At 45.6% G+C, this 19,953-nt stretch overlaps 1 protein-coding gene across 1 annotated transcript in view; it reads left to right on the forward strand.

The window, feature by feature from the left end:
- Ush2a (usherin) overlaps window positions 1-19,953 on the forward strand; it is a 663,496-nt gene that overhangs the window by 601,521 nt on the left and 42,022 nt on the right. Inside the window, 2 exon segments of the mRNA XM_075987373.1 lie at window positions 1,878-2,190; window positions 15,650-15,662. Coding sequence (XP_075843488.1) covers window positions 1,878-2,190; window positions 15,650-15,662 — 326 coding nt within the window.

Here is a 19,953-nt window from a genome sequence, read left to right on the forward strand (position 1 = left end):
TCCTGTAGTTTGTGCTGGCCTTGAATTTCTGGTCTTCGTCCGTCCTCTCACTTCGCCTGCAGGGACTGCAGGTGACACACTGCTCAGACGGAGCAGTGCTAGGGACCAAGTCTAGGCCTGCATCTGTTCTCAATAAGTGTTCTACCAATTGCATCCCTTGCTTGACTTGCGACTTTAAAACAAGCCACAGAGAATCCAGCAAAAGCCACGCACACTGGTGAACCTGCTCACGGATGAACTGGCACTTGGCAGTGTAGAGATGTGTAAGAGAGGGGAGAGAGGGAGGGAGAAGGAAAAGAGTTTGTTTTAGGCACCTTTCCTGTGGCAGAGATAATACCCTGACAAGATTAATTTCGTGGGGGATGGGCTTATGGTGCAGGAGAATTGTCTGTATTCTGTCAATCATGTTTAAGTAAACGCTGATTGGCCAGGCAGGAAGTAGAGGCGGGGCGATGAGAATAGGAGAATGCTGGGAAGGAGAAAGCCCATTCCTCACCAGTCCTGCCCAGACCATGGACAGAGCAGCATGTGACCTGACCCCTGCTGAAAAAGGTACTGAGCCATAGATAAGAATAATGTGTTAATATAAGTTATAAGGGTTAATAAGAAACCTGAGCTAATGGGCCAATCAGTTTATAACCTAATGCAGACTCTGTGATTTTCTCTGGGACCAAACAGCTGGGGGACCAGGTGGGACAGAAACCTCAACAAGGCTGCCCTCAATGTTCCAGACTTATGTGGGCTCACTGATGAGTCCATCAGCAGCCAGGGCAGTTGGTCACATGGTACGCAGAGTCAGGGAGCAGGGTGAGGTGAGCGCAGGAGCTCCACTCACTTTCTCGAGTTTGCTTGTTTGGCGGGGCTTCCCACCTCGGTTTAAGGCAGTCAACAGGAGCCTGCAGAGGAATGCCCGGAGGCTAATTATCCCTCGCAGGTGTGCCCAGAGGCGCTTCACTTAGGTGTTTCCTGATCCTGTCAGGCTGACAGTTCATGCTAACATTCACCGAGCCACAAAGGAAATGCAAAGCATAAATAACTAAGAAGGCAAAAATGCAAAACAGAAGCCATGGAGAACAGAGAGCCTGGGCAAAAGGAGAGGAGGCGGGAAAGAACAAGACATAACCGGACCCAAGAGGAGGGAGCAGGGAAGAAAGGTGACTGACCGCACACCTGAGGGAAAGGTTGGGTCGTCAAGTCAAAGGGCATGGGAAGAGAGCAGCAAGTGTTTGCCCGCAGCCAGAGGCACTCAGCACTAAGCAGGGGCCTTTGTGTTGGGAAAGGTTCTGCCGTGGAAATGGGGAGATACCGGCTATGAGGCAAAACATAATTGATTATTCGAGATTGCCTAGGTAGTGATAAGGTGTCTCGTGATGGATAATGTAGTGTGTAGGGGGGTTAACTTTGCCCCCCAGAGGTCTTCGCGTGAGCTAAGGGAGCCTGTTTTAAGATGTCAGGTGTCATGTGAGAAGATCCATTACCACAGAGCCTTCATAATCTGGAAGCCTTCCCAGGGAGTTGCTTGGCTCTGCCTAGCAGGTAGGAGGAGGCAGGATCACACAAAGCTGTATTGCCCACTGCTGTGTTCAGTACCTTTTCACAGCACCAGAATTTTCTCTCTGGACAGAAAACCTAGAGTTTCTTTACTCCATACATCCCTCTCTAGGCCAGAACTGACCACTTACCAAACAGATGAAGGTCTGTCTTTGAGTTTGCAAATCAGAAGGCTGAAACTGTTCAAACTTTCCATAAAAATAGAAGCGTGTCATTATTCTAAAGCTAGCTGTTCATAAATATAAACTTTTTCGTTTTCTTCTGAAACTTTTCAAAAATTGTCCCAGAGAGATCTAAGAATCATCCTTGGTTCTCCCTTGTTTCCTATAAGTATGAAATTCGTATCCAAGCCTGCACCGCCATGGGATGTGCCTCTAGCGACTGGGCATCTACCTAGACCACAGAGGTACCACCCCTGATGCAACCAGGCCCACTCCTGGAGGTGCAGACAGCTGCAGGAGGGTTCCAGCCCATGGTAGCTGTGTGGCGGGCAAGACCCCGCGAGCCCAATGGAAAAACCATATGCTTTGAATTATACCGAAGACAAACAAAAACCCATCCTGGAAAGGCCAGTCCATTGTTAGCCCACAGTGGAAGCTTCAGCTCATTTATGGATTTGGAGCTACTAACTTTCACAGAGTAGGGTATCAGGGAAGAATCTGTGTCTCATAAAACTCAAGGCAAAATGGTGTGCACCGGGCAGAGATTCCTTCTGCCCTGTCCCTTGCAATCCTAAAAGCCACTTCATGAAATGCAGTTTTACGGAATGTTGTAAGATCCCTTCAGTTGTTCTCGGCAGCCGGTTGTTCTCGGTGGCCGGTGAGGGAGGGGGGCCATTTATTTACACTCTTCATTTCTTGGTCCTGGGTCCACGTGCTTGATTTTGCTGTGGGTTTCAGGTGGATCCTGTAGCTGTGATGCGGTCTCTGCTGTTAGGCTTCCTTCCACCTGGGTCGCCTCGGTTATAAGTATTCCTTAAACCATCCCTAGGGAAAGAGCTCGTGGTTTGTAACAAAGCGAAGCACAGTAGCAAACATGGCCAGTCACCGTGTTCCAGAGAAAGCAGAGATGTTGAGAGGAACCAAAGCTGTGGCTAATCTGCCTGTGGGAAGAAAGACATTTAAAGACCAAGCCATCTATCAGTCAGTGCTATTAATACCTTACGTGTCTCTTCAAAGACTAGGAATTGAGGATGATATTTTGAAATCTATGAGACTGTATCCGAGACTTTGATTGCCGTGGGATCTGCGTGCAATATTCCCGCAGCAGCAATGCATGTCCTAAGAGGATAGATCTGATGCCTCAGTGTCTCCTTGTAAGTGAGGCACGCAGCAATGCATGTCCTAAGAGGATGGATCGGATGTCTCGGTGTCTCCTTGTAAGTGAGGCACTCGGGGTTGCACTCAGCCACGCACTCACCTGGGGCTTGATTTTACCCAACAACTCAGATGTTTGAATGACAAAGATTAGAATAGCTGGGCGGTGGTGGCGCACGCCTTTAATCCCAGCACTCGGGAGGCAGAGGCAGGCGGATCTCTGTGAGTTCGAGCAGCCTGGTCTACAAGAGCTAGTTCCAGGACAGGAACCCTGTCTCAAAAATCAAAAAAAAAAGAAAGAAAGAAAGAAAGAAAGAAAGAAAGAAAGAAAGAAAGAAAGAAAGGGAAAAAAAGATTAGAAGTCTTGATAGAATTACCCTTCAGCTCCAGTTCAAAGTGTCTTTCCCACACTGTTTCCGAGACCATCCTCCCCCTGTCCCTTTAGCGTTGTAGGCTCCCGTAGTGTCTCTTCTACTTAAGCCTACCTTGGTTTCTCTAGCTTGCAATTCACAGATGCTTGCCAAATGCATAAACCCTGAAGGTCAGGCAAATACCAAGAAAAATATTCAGATTAAAAAAATATATTTTATTATATATAAATACAGAAATATTTGTTAAATTTTATTATAATATATTATATAATATATATATTATAAATTTTTATATATCCCAGAAAGCTGGTCAAGGGGGCTGTAGCTCAGTTGGTACAGTGCCTGCCTAGCAGGCGAGACTCCCCAGGTCCCTTCGCCACAGCTGCGGTCATACAAGTGTGATGGTGCTTGCTTGTAATCCCAGCACTCCAGAGGTTGAGGCAGGAGAATAAAGACCAGAAATATCAATAAAATGACCAGGAATGTGATAGATACAAAGAAGTGTGATTTGGTTAGAGGTAACGTTTTATACGTGAAAAGACTCAGGACAATGCCGTTCTTTCATAAGTCGCCTGAGGAAGCTAGTATTGCAAATGTAAATCAACTCTTGAATTGGAGAACTATACACACATAAATCTAAATTTATTGTTTGTAATTACAAATCTAAAAACTCTCTTAAAAGCCAGAGTGTTCTCTTGGTTAGGTGCCAACTGTTTGGTTGCAAGACCTAATCTAAATGGATGGGAAGCTACTTATAGTATTTATTGACTTTTCCCACTTACATGTGAGTATGTGTCCACAGAAATACTGTTTTATGATAGGATGACTGCCCAGATAATGCTGGAGCAATTATACAGCAAACTTGGTTACCTTCTGCCGGGTGGTGGCAGTGCACGCCTTCAATCACAGCAGGTGGAGGCGGGTGAATCTCTGTGAGTTCTTGGTCAGCCTGGTCTACAGCAAGTTCCAGGAGAGCCATGGCTACAAAGAGAAGCCCTGTCCCAAAACAAAAAACAAAACAGAAAAACAAACTTTGCTACCTTCTTGTTCTTAATTATGTGAATGTCTGTGTTTGTCTGTGTGTGTGTGTTTATACACCTGTGTGAGCAAGTACCCGTGGAGGCCAATAGAGGAGGGCATTTGGTCCACTTGAGCTGTAATTAAAGGCACTCTGTGTGTACTAGGAACCATGCTCAGTGAGTACAATCACTCTTTACTGCCACGTCCTTTCTGCAGCCCCTCAAGGTAATCAGAAAGCACAGCAACCCAAAGGTGTAGAGTGGACTGTGGCTGGTATCTGGAAAGAACAAGTACCTGTCTTTGCTGTCCTTAGGGTCAGAGCACCGTTAGACAGTGCCGGGCCCTGCATGGCCCTCCCTTTGTCCCGACTCATTCGCTTCACGAGGCTGTGTGCAGTTGTCAAAGACCCTGGGCTCTCAGCTGGGTTCTTGAGCAGGTGGAACTGGCATGGACTCCTTGGACGGCAGCAAACACTCAGATACTGCAGATAAGCCACTGATGGCTGCTGCCTTGGCCCGTGCTGTGTCGTTGGGGGAAAGCAGGACCACATATGGTAGCAGTCTCAGCTCCATTTTGAAGGCATCTAGGTCCGAGGCATGTGTTGTATCTCTCTAGTTAGGTTTCTCATCAGGCGTGTCGGTTGACCAAGGGACCCACATCAGAGGCAGAGGTGAATCGAAAGGGGGCTGTTGCCTTTGTAGCTACTCCTCCCAGCTTTGAGTCACAGCTGTCTCCTTGATCACTTCCCCTAAGTGGTTAACATTGCACGCGTGAGCTGTCACATCCGACTTATTCTAGTTCATTTCTGAGACAGGGTCTCACTGTATTCCTGTGTGGCCTAGCACTCAAATGTAGACCATGCTGGCCTTGAACTTACAGACAAACATCTTCCTCTGCCTCTTCAAATGCTGGCTATAAAGTCAAGCACTACAATGGGCCTCTCATTCTACTCTTCTTAAAGGAAAGACCCACTTTACCTATGGAGGCAGAAATGAGGTCTGTGGTAGAATCTTGTTTGTGCAAATAAAGCTTGCCTGAAGATCAGAGGGCAGAGCTAGCCATTAGCTAACCATAGAGGGCTGGAGGTCTGTACAGACAGGAAGTGATATGGCTGGGCAGAGAGAGAAAATGAGAAGGGGGGAAGGAAGTTGAGAGGTAGGTGACAGTGGCTTGGCTCCTTCGTCTCGCTGATCTCTCAGCATTTCTGCTGTATCTGACTCTGGGCTTTTATTATGAAGACCTGTTAGACTCGTGCTACAGAGCTCAGCATTTACTGGGGAAGTTCCTGTCTCCATCAAACGATGTTTTCTTGGTAAACCTGTTTCCCTTCCTGCCGTATTGCGCTGTTTTGCCTTGTTTCTCTCATCCTCTGGAGGTATAAGAGTTAACACTGTGAAACAAGACTTTCTGAGTTGAGAAAAGTTGAGTCTCCATTTCAGCCCAACCTCCTGGGAGCCTGAAATTCTAAAGGCTCAAACACGGAAAGATTATTTGTCGGAAAGAAAACCACGTGAGATACAGAACCTGAGTGGAGGGCGTTAGGAAACGGCTGTTTATAGTCCACGGGGGTGGGAAGGTGGCTTTGTGGAACAAGGCATACAGTGTTCTGTTAGAAACCCAGTCGTCCATGGGAGTGCCGAATGAAGGGCTGTCCGCCGGAATCTGATTCTTAACCCCATAAGTGTGTTTTCATGCCTCCGTGCTGAATGAAATCCTTCCAGGAAAGGACTGTTCTTTAAACGAGTGTCCCGTGGCTAGGCAGAACCAGGGGACACCTACACACTCAATTGGCATTTTCTCCTACAGCGCCACTTTTTACTTTGGCCCCTCCCAACTGGACTGTGCTTAGCTATACGGTTTATACCCCGAACTTCTGTCAGAAAGTTCTGGATGAATGAACAAGCAAGTTAGGGCAGTGGTCTTCCCCCGGGCCTCAGGAAGAACCTGGTGAGCCTCCCTCCCGAGCTGTCCCAGGGTTTTGCAGATTTGAGGGTGGAACCCAGGGCTTTGCACATGCAAGCCAAGCAAGGCTTCTACCACTGAGCTCGGCCCCCAGCCCTGCACTTTAGCTTCTACCTCAGGGAGAGATGTCTGGCTAATGAGCAGCTCCAGGTAATTCTGCATTCATATTCATACGCTCGCTTAAGGCAATGACTCACCATGGAGTTGCCCGGGCCTGCCAGGGCTCCCTTTCACTGACTCGTGCTGACAGGGACTTAATTAGCTCTCCTGAAACTTCCCCACATTGACAGGTTTCTGCAGTGAGCACCCACACACACTCAGAGGCTCCGAGGGCTTCTGGTGCCTAGTGCCTGGGTGACCGAGAATCTCCAACTCAGTCTTAGAGGAGACTTTCTGACTCACTGATGTGAGGGTCCGGTCTTGAGGCTAAGGCTGAGGGAGCCAGGGCATGCTGGGAGCTGCTGCTGCTTAACCAACCAGTGTTGTTGCCCGAGAAGAGGATGGAGGGAAGGCTGTGAAGGAAGCAGAAGGGATCCTTAGAGTCCGAGGATGTCCAAAGGCAGATGGATTAAAATGTTAGTAGGGTACTGGGGGTCTCCATCAAGGCTGCCAAAGCACAGGTGATGAGCAGAAGAGAAGGAGAGAGATAGTGTCGTCTCGCCTTTTGGATAATTGAGCAATTTAGTTTCTCCAAGCCTTCCCTCATTGCCTTAGCACTTGTTATAATAGAATGTCTCGGACCATGTAGCCTATACCGTGAACATTTATCGTCCACAGTCTGGGAGATCTTACAATCCACGTGCCCATAGCTGCCTCGTATAGTGAGGAACCACTCTGCTTTGCAAAGGCATCTTCTCATCGTGTCTCACAATGCAGGGCGGAGAGGGAGAGGAACCAGGCAAGAGGAGGAGGACACAGAAGGAGAGTCTTCCTCTCATAAGGGTACCAGTCCCATCTGTGTGGGCCCCATCCCGCAGGAACTCATCGTTATAAGTAGTTCCTCCCTCCAGCTCCTAGTTCAAGAAAGTAAGAAATTCACATCAAGTTTTACCTTTTATTTATTTATTATTTATTCATTCACTTATTTATTGTGAGACAGGGCCTTGCTATGTAGCCCCAGCTGGACTTGAATTCACAGAGATCCACCTGCCTCTGTCATCTGAGTGTGGGGATTAAGGGCATGTGCCACTGCACCCTGTGTTAATTTTACCTTCTCTGGGTAGATCTATGTAATCTACAGCTTGTGAAACTTGACAAAATAAACCTGACCCAACGCACTTTCATTTAATAGCAGTATTTAGCTTTAAATTGTGCTGACACAGGAGAGACCAGGAGGCCACTTGGCTTGGGTACTGGACCATGACTGGAGCGGTGAGGGAAGGAAGGATAGACAGACATGCCATGCGGAAGGCTGGGGCCAGGAAGGGTATGTGAACTCCTCAGGCTGTGAGTATCCAGGAGGAGGACGCAGCAACTCCTAGTTTTTGTCCACACTGATCAGTCAGAGCAATACCAGCATTTGAACCGAGCGAGGCTTTGCCTGAGCCTAGCCACCATGAGGAATGACTTTGCCAGCTCCCATGAGTTCAAGGCCTTGGAGAACTTGGCATGGCTGTGGCGTGACAACAATATACATTCACTCAGGGCCTTCACTCATGCAGGGCTTCCTTCACTCATAGCTACTCCTTCCTGCTTCCTTCCTCCATACTTCCTCCCTGCATGCTACTCCTCACCAAAATGAGTATGGACCCATCAGCAGTGATGTCTCTATTATGACCTAACCTATTTACCTACTAAAAAATTCATTTTAAAAATTATAAAAATATCATAATCTGTAAGTATAAATAAGTAATAAATGTATTAAACTTACAGGCTATGGGTCCTTAGTGTCTTGGAGGAAAGCGACATCATCAATGTGATAGCAAGTCTTTGCTACAGCCAATAGCAGAGGAGTCCATTAAGGGAGACTGCAGCCAAGGGGATTGTCCTGTTTGTCTGGGGCGGAGACTAAAGGAATTCCTCAACACAAGAGAAGGACTAGACACCAGACCTTGGCTACCAAGGCAGGACTTAAGGCTGTTGTTCTTTCTTCGCTCGTTCTTCAGTCCTTCCATCCCTCCATCCCTCCCTCATCTTGTCCCTACATAGCTTCATACAGTACAATGCATAGGCAAGCTTGGGGGTTAAAAGTGAATGTGCTCAAAAAATCATAGATAGGAATATAATTCAACCAATATCATAATAGCTATTATTATCACCCTTCCTCCTTAATAAGGAAGAGGACTGCCCTAGAACTCTAAACTTGGCCTGTTTTACCATGTGCCTTCCTAAGAACTGAGAAAATTAAGCGCTCTCGGTGAGCATGCCTCATCCACGGTCTGCTTTCTCCATCAAGGCGACATGGCATGTGCGAAATGCGGCCAGTCGGAAGCAAGTATTGCACAGTGCACCCCTCACACCAAAGACAGCCGTGAAGGATAGGGACCCCTGTTTCTCTAACTCTCAACTCCTGTTCTCTAAAAGACTGTTAAAATCCCAGAATTTGGACTGGGCAGATGGCTCAGCTGTACAGTGTAAGCGCAATGCCCTGGGTTCGAGTCCCAGAACTCATGTTAAAAGAAAAGCCAGGAATAGCCAAGGACACCTGTAACCAAAGGAGTGAGGAAGCAGAGGAGGAGGCATAACAGTGCATCTTCGGGGCTCACTGAGCACCCAGCCGCGCTCACTGGGGGAGCCCCAGACCACAAAGGCTCAAAAAGAAGGTAGATCATAGCTGAAGAAAAATAGCTGAGGTTACTTAAGGTTATTTAAAGTCTTGCCTCTGTACCCGTACACATGTGCACACGTACCCCCACACACTCATACACACACACACACACACACACACACACACACACACTTGCACACTTGTGCATGCACGCCACAAACCTTGGCTGACATTTAATTTCACGTGGTCCCCTTTGTGTCATTTAGGTGTGTTATGGGAGTAAACATTCTGTATTAGTAGGATGCCTGGGTCTTAGGCCCATGCTGTACCCCCAGCCTGAGATGAAGAGAACTCTGGTCTGTATCAATGAATCTTTAATCAGTAGTAGACTGTATCAATCTCTAATCAAGATCACGAGTGGCTCTGAATGGGCGGGGGGGGGGGGGGCTCCTTACAGTTCATCCTTCCTTGTCTCAGAGAAACAATCACTGACACAGCCCGAGATCGTCCCCCATCACTGAGAGTCTTACTGCACTTCTCTGTGCTGGCTCCTTGTCTTTCTGATGCTGTCGCCGCACCAGACCCCTTTCCTAAGCTTTTTCTGCACCACATTTAGCCGCAACTTATCAAGCATGTTTTCTGTTTGGCTTTGGACTTGCATTTAATTAGGTATTAATCTCACTAACGTATTTCTGACCAGCACGGAGGCTTCTGTTTGTTTAGTTTTCCCACAAGAACTGAGCTCCCTCTGCCTCGTGTCCCACAGCTCAAGGTCTTAAATGATTTATCGATAGTGTCTAACTCAGCCTGTCTGAGGGCATGGATGGAGCTTTGGCCCCCAAAGACATTCCCAGAGATAGCAAACTCAGGGCTACCACTGGGCCACGGCCCACATCCCATTTAGCCTTGGTCACGTCAGTCATTCTCGGGAGAGCCTTTTACCTCCCTCGGGACTCTGTTCCTAAGCCGTCATCATTGTCAGTCTTTAACATTGCCTTTGAAACAGTTACACACACATGTGAGCACAGTTACACACACATCTGGACACAGTTAGAGTTACAAGCACACCTGAATACAGTTACACACACATCTGGACACAGTTAGAGTTACAAGCACACCTGAATACAGTTACACACACATCTGGACAAAGTTACAAGTGCATCTGAATACAGTTACGCACATCGCATCTAAACACGGGTAGGGATGGGCTTACATTTCAGTAAGGCAAATTAGAGAATGCCATCTAATGAACAAACTTTAATATAAGAACAGTATTGTGTATGTGTGTGTGTGGTGTTCATGAATGCTGTGCACACGAGTGTAACTTTGAGTTGTGCAAGCATGTGTCTTTATACAGAGACCTGAGCAGGATAGCACGTCTTCCCCTATTGTTCTCCCATTCACAGCTTGAGTCACGTCTCTCACTGAGCCCAAAGCTGACTGTAGATGTCTGTCACATGGCTAGCCTGAACCCAAAGCTGACTGTAGATGTCTGTCACATGGCTAGCCTGAACCCAAAGCTGACTGTAGATGTCTGTCACGTGGCTAGCAATCTGCCAAGGTCCACCGGTCTGTCTCCTTAATGCCGAGGTTATGGGTATAGGCGGTTATGGATTTATGCAGCTGTGCCCAGTTTTGCTCAAGTCCTGGAAATCTGAACTCAGGTCCTTGTACAGAAAACTCTCTTCACTGACTGAGCCATCTGCACAGCTCAAGAAGAAAACATTTTTGAAAGCCAGGTTTCTATATATTCTTAACCCTCCAGGTTCTAGAGTAATGAACAATACAGAAAGAGATATAGATTGAACATATAATGCTCTAAGGGTTTGCAAAATTTGTATTGCTTTATAACAACTAGTTGTAATCCAGAAGTGAGCCGTGGGTTGCCAGGCAGCCTTGCTGCATCCTCCCCCATCTTTTCATGTGAACCATACCATGATGATCACTGCTAGCTTCTTGATGTGGCGATGCACTAAGGAAGAAATACTCGAAGAACGTTAAGGCATTAGCTCCTCGGTCCGACTTTCATTTCTGTTGCCCTCACGAATAACACAACAAACCCACTTAGCAGGGAGGTGATTGTTTTGGCTTAAAGGTCTCACTCCGTCATTGAGGGAAGTCAAGGCAGGAGCTCAAGCAGGAACATGAGGCAAGAAATGGTGGAGCACTGCTGAAGCAGGTCACACCTGATTGTGGGTCACATGACTGATGCGGGTCACATGGCTGTGGGTCATGTGGCTGATGCAGGTCACATGTCTGATGCAGGTCACATGACTGATGCAGGTCACATGGCTGATGCGGGTCACACAGGCTCATGCTTGGCCTGCTGCCTTCTGGAATCACTTGCCCAGAGAAGAATATGCTCACAGTGGGTTGGCCTCTCCCACACAATTAAAGGTCTAGATGGTCCCAGGAACATATCCATGGACTAGCGTGATCCAGACAGTTTCTCAGTCAAGACATTCCTTTCAAATGACTCTAGCCTGTGTCAAGTTGACAATTAAAGCTACCAAGGACCTTGGAGTCATTCTGTAAGGTGGGCACTGTTACCTCTTTTGCATTATCAGGAACCGAAGCAGCTCACTCAGCCAGTTGAAGTGGGGAGGGGAACGGCTCAGATCCTGACCTGCTGTGACTTCCTGGCCCCACTTCCATGCATTGTTCTTCTGAAGCACAGCTCCTTCATGTCTGGGAGGAACGCAGATGGGTTCCTACCTGGCTGCAAAACTTACTGGCTCTCTGTCTTTAGCGAGGGAGTTATACTTGTGTCTCTTATCTGGTGGGCTGGTTAGTTCTTGTCCACTTGATACAAGCAACTGTCATCCAGCAAAAGGGAATCTTTTTTTTTGTATGACAAGAACTTTCTTTTTTTTCTTTTTTTTTAATTAAAAATTTCTGCCTCCTTCCCGCCTCCCTTTTCCCTCCCCCTTCCCCCACTCCCCATGCCCACTCCCCAAGCTCTCCCCATTTTTCCCTTCTCACTTTTCTCTCCCCATTTCCCCTTTCCCCCACCCCACCCCACCCCCCAGTTTCCAAGGTCCTCCCCCGCTTCCATCCAGGTCTAGGAAGGTGGGCATCCAAACAGGCTAGGCTCCCCCAAAGCCAGGACATGCAGTTGGATCAAAACCCACTGCCATTGTCTTTGGCTTCTCAGCAGCCCTCATTATCCACCATATTCAGAGAGTCCGGTTTATCCCATATTTTTTCAGTCCCAGTTCAGCTGGCCTTGGTGAGCTCCCAATAGATCAGCTCCACCATCTCAGTGGGTGGGTGCCCCCCTCGCAGTCTTGACTTCCTTGCTCATGTTCTCCCTCCTTCTGTTCCTCATTTGGACCTTGGGAGCTCAGTCCATTGTTCCAAAGTGGGTGCCTGTCTCTATCTACATTTATCGCCAGATGAAGGTTCTATGGTGATATGCAAGATATTCATTAGTATGGCTATAGGGTCAGGCCATTTCAGGCTCTCTCTCCTCAGCTGCCGAAGGACATAGCTGGGGACACCTCTCTGGACCCCTGGGAACCCCTCTAGAGTCAAGGCTCTTGCCAAACCTAAAATGGCTTCCTTAATTAAGATATATACTTCCCTGCTCCCATATCCATCCTTCTATTATCCCAACCATCCCATTTCCCCAAGCTCTCCCCATCCTCCCCTTCTCACTTTTCTCTCCCCATCTCCCCTTTCCCCCATCCCACCCCACCCCCCAGTTTACAATTTTTGCCAGGCAATCTTGTCTACTTCCAATGTCCAGGAGGATAACCATATGTTTTTCTTTGGGTTCACTTTCTTATTTAGCTTCTCTAGGATCAATGTTTTTTATTTATGGCTAAAAACCAATTATGAATGAGTACATCCCATGTTCATCTTTTGGGGTCTGGGTTACCTCACTCAGGATAGTGTTTTCTATTTTTATCCATTTGCATGCAAAATTCAAGAAGTCATTGTTTTTTACTGCTGAGTAGTACTCTAATATGTATATATTCCACACTTTCTTCATACATTCTTCCATTGAAGGGCATCTAGGTTGTTTCCAGGTTCTGGCTATTACAAATAATGCTGCTATGAACATAGTTGAACAAATACTTTTGTAGTACGATAGGGCATCTCTTGGGTATATTCCCAAGAGTGGTATTGCTGGGTCCTGGGGTAGGTTGATCCCAAATTTCCTGAGAAACCGCCACACTGCTTTCCAAAGTGGTTGCACAAGTTTGCATTCCCACCAGCAATGGATGAGTGTACCCTTTACTCCACATCCTCTCCAGCAAAGGCTATCATTGGTGTTTTTGATTTTAGCCATTCTGACAGGTGTAAGATGGTATTTCAAAGTTGTTTTGATTTGCATTTCCCTGATCGCTAAGGAGGTTGAGCATGACCTTAAGTGTCTTTTGGCCATTTGAACTTCTTCTTTTGAGAATTCTCTGTTCAGTTCAGTGGCCCATTTTTTAATTGGGTTAATTAGCATTTTAAAGTCTAGTTTCTTGAGTTCTTTATATATTTTGGAGATCAGACCCTTGTCTGTTGCGGGGTTGGTGAAGATCTTCTCCCAGTCAGTGGGTTGCCTTTTTGTCTTAGTGACAGTGCCTTTGCTTTACAGAAGCTTCTCAGTTTCAGGAGGTCCCATTTATTCAATGTTGCCCTTGGGTTATATGTAGGAAGTGGTCTCCTGTGCCCATATGTTGTAGAGTACTTCCCACTTTCTCTTCTATCGGGTTCAGTGTGTTCGGACTGATATTGAGGTCTTTAATCCATTTGGACTTGAGTTTTGTGCATGGTGATAGATATGGATCTATTTTCATTCTTCTACAGGTTGACAACCAGTTATGCCAGCACCATTTGGTGAAGATGCTCTCTTTCTTCCATTGTATACTTTTAGCTCCTTTATCAAAAATTAGGTGTTTATAGGTTTGTGGGTTAAAATCTGGGTCTTCTATTCGATTCCATTGGTCAACTTTCTGTTTTTATGCCAATACCAAGCTGTTTTCAATACTGTAGCTCTGTAATAGTTTGAAGTTAGGAATGGTAATGCCTCCAGACATTCCTTTATTGTATAAGATTGTTTTGGCTATCCTAGGTTTTTTGTTTTTCCATATAAAGTTGATTATTGTCCTCTCAAGATCTGTGAAGAATTTTGATGAGATTTTGATGGGGATTGCTTTTGGGAGAATTGCCAATTTTACTATGTTGATCCTCCCAATCTAAGAGCATCCTCTTCAATTTCTTTCTTCAATGCCTTAAAGTTCTTGTCAAATAGATCTTTCACTTCCTTGGTCAGAGTTACCCCAAGATATTTTATGCTATTTGTGGCTATCGTGAAAGGTGATGCTTCTCTGATTTCCCTCTCTGCATCCTTATCCTTAGTGTATAGGAGGGCAACTGATTTTTTGGAGTTGATCTTGTATCCTGCCACATTACTAAAGGTGTTTATCAGCTGTAGGAGTTCTTTGGTAGAGTTTTTGGGGTCGCTTATGTATACTATCATATCATCCGCAAATAACGAAAGTTTAACTTCTTCCTTTCCAATTCGAATCCCCTTGATCACCTTATGTTGTCTTATTGCTATTGCTAGAACTTCAAGCACTATATTGAAGAGGTATGGAGAGAGTGGACAGCCTTGTTGTGTTCCTGATTTTAGTGGGATGGCTTTGAGTTTCTCTCCATTTAATTTGATGATAGCTGTGGGCTTGCTATAAATAGCTTTTATTATAGTTAGGTATGATGCTTGTATACCTAATCTCTCCAAGACCTTTATCATAAAGGGGTGTTGAATTTTGTCAAATGCTTTTTCAGCATCTAATGAAATGATCATATGGTTTTTTCTTTCAGTTTATTTATATGATGGATTACATTGATAGATTTGCATATGTTGAACCAGCCCTGCATCTCTGGGATGAAGCCTACTTGATCATAATGGATAATTTTTCTAAGTATTCTTGGATTCAGTTTGCCAGTATTTTATTGAGATTTTTTGCGTCAATGTTCATGAGTGAGATTGGCCTGCAAATCACTTTTGTAGTTGGGTCTTTGTGTGGTTTTGGTATCAGGGTAACTGTAGCTTCATAAAAGGAATTTGGCAATTCCTCTTCTGTTTCTATATTGTGAAATACATTTAGGAGTATAGGTATTAGTTCTTCTTGGAAGTTCTGGTAGAATTCTGCATTGAAACCATCTGGTCCTGGGCTTTTTTTGGAAGGGAGGTTTTTGATAACAGCTTCTAATTCTTTGCGACTAACAGGTCTATTTAAATTGTTTACTGGTCCCGGTTTAACTTTGGTATATGGTACTTATCTAAAAAAATATTCATTTCTTTTGCATTTTCCAGTTTTGTGGCATACAGGCTTTTGTAGTAAGATCTAATGATTCTCTGAATTTCCTCTGTGTCTGTGGTTATGTCCCCCTTTTCATTTCTGATCATTTATTTGCGTGTTCTTTCTCTGTTGTTTGATTAGTTTGGATAGGGGTTTGTCGATCTTGTTGATTTTCTCCAAGAACCAACTTTTTGTTTCATTGATTCTTTGAATTGTTTTCTGTGTTTCTATTTTGTTGATTTCAGCCCTCAGTTTGATTATTTCCAGTCTTCTACTTCTTCTGGGTAAGTCTGCTTCTTTTTTTTCTAGAGCTTTCAGGTGTGCTGTTAAGTCTCCAATGTGTGCTTTCTCTGTTTTCTTTAAGTGGGCACTTAGTGCTATGAACTTTCCTCTTAGCACTGATTTCATAGTGTCCCATAGGTTTGAGTATGTTGTCTCTTTATTTTCATTAAATTCAAGGAAGACTTTAATTTCTTTCTTAATTTCTTCCTTAATTTCTTCCTTGACCCAGGTGTGGTTCAGTAGTTGACTGTTCAGTTTCCATGTGTTTGTCGGCTTTCTGGGGGTAGCCTCATTGTTGAATTCTAACTTTAATCTGTGGTGATCCGATAAGACACACGTGGTCACTAAAATTTTTTTGTATCAGTGGAGGTTTGCTTTGTTACTGAGTATGTGGTCAATTTTCGAGAAGGTTCCATGAGCTGCAGAGAAGAAGGTATATTCTTTCCTATTTGTGTGGAATATCCTATAGATGTCTGTTAAGTCCATTTGCTTCATTACCTCCATTAATTCTCTTATTTCTCTATTAGGTTTCTGTCTGATTGACCTGTCCATTGGTGAGAGAGGTGTGTTGAAGTCTCCTACTATTAGTGTGTGTGGTTTGATGTCTGCCTGAGTTCTAGTAGTGTTTGTTTTTACATAAGTGAGTGCTTTTATATTAGGGGCATAGATATTCAGGATTGAGACTTCATCTTGATGAATTGTTCCTGTTATGAGTATTAAATGACCATCTCTATCCCTTCTGATTGATTTTAGTTTGAAGTCAGATTTGTTAGAAATTAGTATGGCCACACCCACTTGTTTCTTAGGTCCATTTGCTTGAAAAACCTTTTCCCAACCCTTTACTCTGAGTAGATGTCTGTCTTTGTGGTTGAGGTGTGTTTCTTGTAAACAGCAAAATGTTGGATCCTGTTTTCGTATCTAATCTCTTTGCCTGTGCCCAGCAAAAGGGAATCTTAATTGAGAAAATGTCTTCATCAGACTGGCCTGGAAGAAAATCTATGGGGCATTCTCTTGATTAACTAGTGATGTGGGAGGGCCCAGCTCAGTGGGTGGTGATATTCCTGGGCATGTGGCCTTGTATTAGATGGGTGAGCAAGCCAGTAAGCAGCATTCCTCCATGATCTCTACTTCAGTTCCTGCTTCCAGGTTTTGTCCTTGGCTTCGCTTGGTGGTAGAGTATGATATGCAAGTTTAAGCCAAAAAAAACCCCAAAAACCTGTCTTAGTTAGTTTTCTATTGCTGTGATGAAATACCATGACTAAGGTAACTTGTAAAAGAAAGCATTTAATCTTGGGATCACAATTCCAGAGGGTTAGAATCCATGACAAACCTGACGTGGAGTGTAGCAGCAGGCAGGCAAGCAAGGCACAGAAGCAGCAGCTTAGAGTTCCCATCTGATCCACATGCAGAAGGCAGAGTGAGACCAAAAATGGCGAGGGCTTTTGAAACCCCAAAGCCCACTCCCAGCGGCACACCTCCTCCAACAAGGCCACACCTCCTAATCCTTCCCAAATGGCTCCATTAACTGGGAAACAAATGTGCAAATATTTGAGGCTATGGGGGCCATTCTTATTCAGACAATCACAGACCCTCTCCTCCCATGTTGGCTTTGGTCAGTGATTCATCATAAGAACAGAAAAGCAAACTGGAAGTTCTGTAAAATGGGGTTAAGAGACTTATTTCAATAAAGATATTGAGTGGACTAGAGTTAAAAGCTAATACTTTAACACCTATACAAAAATTAGAATTTAATATTAAATGCCCAGAAAGCATTCACTATCCGGAACCCTGTAAGGAGAAAAGCTGAAATGAATAAGGAACTATTCTGAGCACCTGGGAACGCAGGCTCCACTCTGCTCCCACGAGGAATGGCTTCCTGTTATCTGGCATCTGCCTTCATCTTCTCGGCCTCAGCCCTTACTCAGGACTAAGCTGAGGTTCTGCACAGAGGGTCTTTGCACAGGCTCTTCCTTTGTGATCTGTTCCTACTGATCTTTATTTGGTGGCCTCTGCCTACTTGAATGGATAGCCTGAGTATCACTCCTAAAGACCCTTCTGGACAGTCCTGGACAGACTGACGCATTTCCTATATGCTGCATGAAAACACCCATACATACGTGTGTGTGTGTGTGTGTGTGTGTGTGTGTGTGTGTGTGTGTGTGTGTATCACCATGCACACATTGACCCTGTACCATCAGTTCCTTCCTAGCTTGAATTATTATCTGTTTGTTCTTGTGGATTACCTTTTCTCTGGTAGATTTTGCTCCATCCTTGATTACTATGGTATGCTGGGTTGGACATCAGTGTCTGACACATAGATGTGGCTTAATCAGTGTCTTTTACATTCACGGATAATTAATTATCTTACCTCGCACCCTAGTTACTTTAGCTGCCCACTTGACACAGTCAGAATCACTTGAAAAAGCAGTCGCCGCACTCAGTTACTGCTATCATGGGTGAGTCTGCCAACATGTCTGTTAGGAATTACCCTAACTGATAACTGACGTAGTAGGGCCCAGCCCTCTCTGAATGGCACCATCCCTTAGCAGGCATATAAGAAGTTAGCTAAGCCGGGCGGTGGTGGCGCATGCCTTTAATCCCAGCACTCGGGAGGCAGAGGCAGGTGGATCTCTGTGAGTTCGAGGCCAGCCTGGTCTACAAGAGCTAGTTCCAGGACAGGAACCAAAAAGCTACGGAGAAACCCTGTCTTGAAAAATCAAAAAAAAAAAGTTAGCTAATCATGGTCCTTCAAGAGAGTCAGAGTGACCTAGCAGTCACACTCTGTAATTTCTGCTTCAAGCCCAGCGTAAGTTCTCGTCCTACTGACCCTTGTTGCTGGACTGTGACCCAAAAAGATAAAGTCAAATGAGCCCTTTCCCCCACTGTTTGCATTCATCGGGGTGTCTCGTCAGAGCAACAGGGTCCACTCTAGCACCCAGTGAAGTCTACTTTCCCGGCCATCCCAGTCTTGGCTCGCTCCAGCCACTCTGTGGAGATGGCGCATCCTTTCAGGACTGCAACAGTCAGGGCGTAGCTGTCATTTTATGGAACATGATGGAATCACTACTCAAAAAGTAGATAAGGATGGAGGCTTGTCATTTCCCTCTTTCAGTTCAGCCCAAGGCCCAGTGGTGAGATGCTGCTGCCCACATTTAGGGTGAGTTGTCCCACCTCCACATAATCAAGGCCATCCCTCACTGGTGTGCCCAGAGGCCAGACCAACCTGGACAGCGCCTCACTTAGGCTGCTCTCCCGGTCACTCTAGATCCTGTAAGACTGACGGTTGACATTAGCTAGCATAGAATTAAGCAGGAAAGAATCCTGAGTAGTCCGGGCTGGTATCACACACTTATACTGGAAAGTTTGCCCTATACACAGCAAATACCATAAACATCTACGCCCTTCAGTTTCCTTGTGAAATGAGAGTATTAATGCCAACTGTATGGCATTGTTGGAATGATTAAATACCTTGATTAAACAATGAATTACAAGGGACATGATCAACCTCTTGGCATCGCAGCCTGCTTCTCCATCTACAAAGTTCGTGCTGGGGAGATCCACATAGTTCAGCTACAACAACGATCGCACAATACTTTCAGGAAGTTTTCAGTTTTGTGTTGGGTCCGTTTCTCCCTTGGTGCCCAGGGAGCCTGTGGGTCATACACGCCTGAGAGCACATGCAGCAAGCAAGCTGAGGGCCAAGGGAGCTGGTTTCCTCCTCCTGTGCATCCCCTCTGAGAGCAGAATGATACCAAGTTCCTGTTCCCTCCAAAGTGGAACAGACAGCGCAAAACTTAGCAAGCAGTAAACTCCGAACCTTCACTCTTACGAAGCGTGGACTCGGATTAATTCGGTGTTTCATGCTGTGTTCAAGCCGGTTCTCTAACCTCATGGTTTAGAACAGAGTCCTAGCCGTATCTATCGAGCAGTCTAACCAGGGCAGCAGCAGCAGCTTCAGCGGTGGAGACCAGGTGGTCATTTCTAACATGGGAGAAGTCTCCTAACTTGTGTAGTTACTTCACATCTCTGAATTTCAAAAGTACCAGTAGAAAATGAGACAATGTCCCTCCCTCCACCCACCCACTCACCCCCTTCTTCCCCTGTGTCCCAGAATTCAAGTAAAATCGTGTTCCTTCTTGCCTGATCCAAAGTGTTCTGGATGAAAGGAACCAGGAATGCAGGGACTCTGTGCAAGAAAGGTTCTCAGTGAGGTTATCTGGCAAACAGAGGTGCTGGGCAAAGTCCATCTGGTGATGAAAGAGGGTCAGAAAGGTAGACAATGAGGCAGGCGGCTTCACCAAACCCTCCAACAAGTAGCCCTGCCGGGCTGGAATCTGTAGGCTAGTCACAAAATAAAACAATTCCGTAGCCATATAATCGCAGACTCATTGCTGTCTCCAGCCATGAGCCTCTCTATCCAGTTCTGGCAAAACCCATTCTTG

Source organism: Microtus pennsylvanicus, chromosome 10 (genome assembly GCF_037038515.1).
Source record: "Microtus pennsylvanicus isolate mMicPen1 chromosome 10, mMicPen1.hap1, whole genome shotgun sequence".
Classification (NCBI taxonomy): domain Eukaryota; kingdom Metazoa; phylum Chordata; class Mammalia; order Rodentia; family Cricetidae; genus Microtus; species Microtus pennsylvanicus.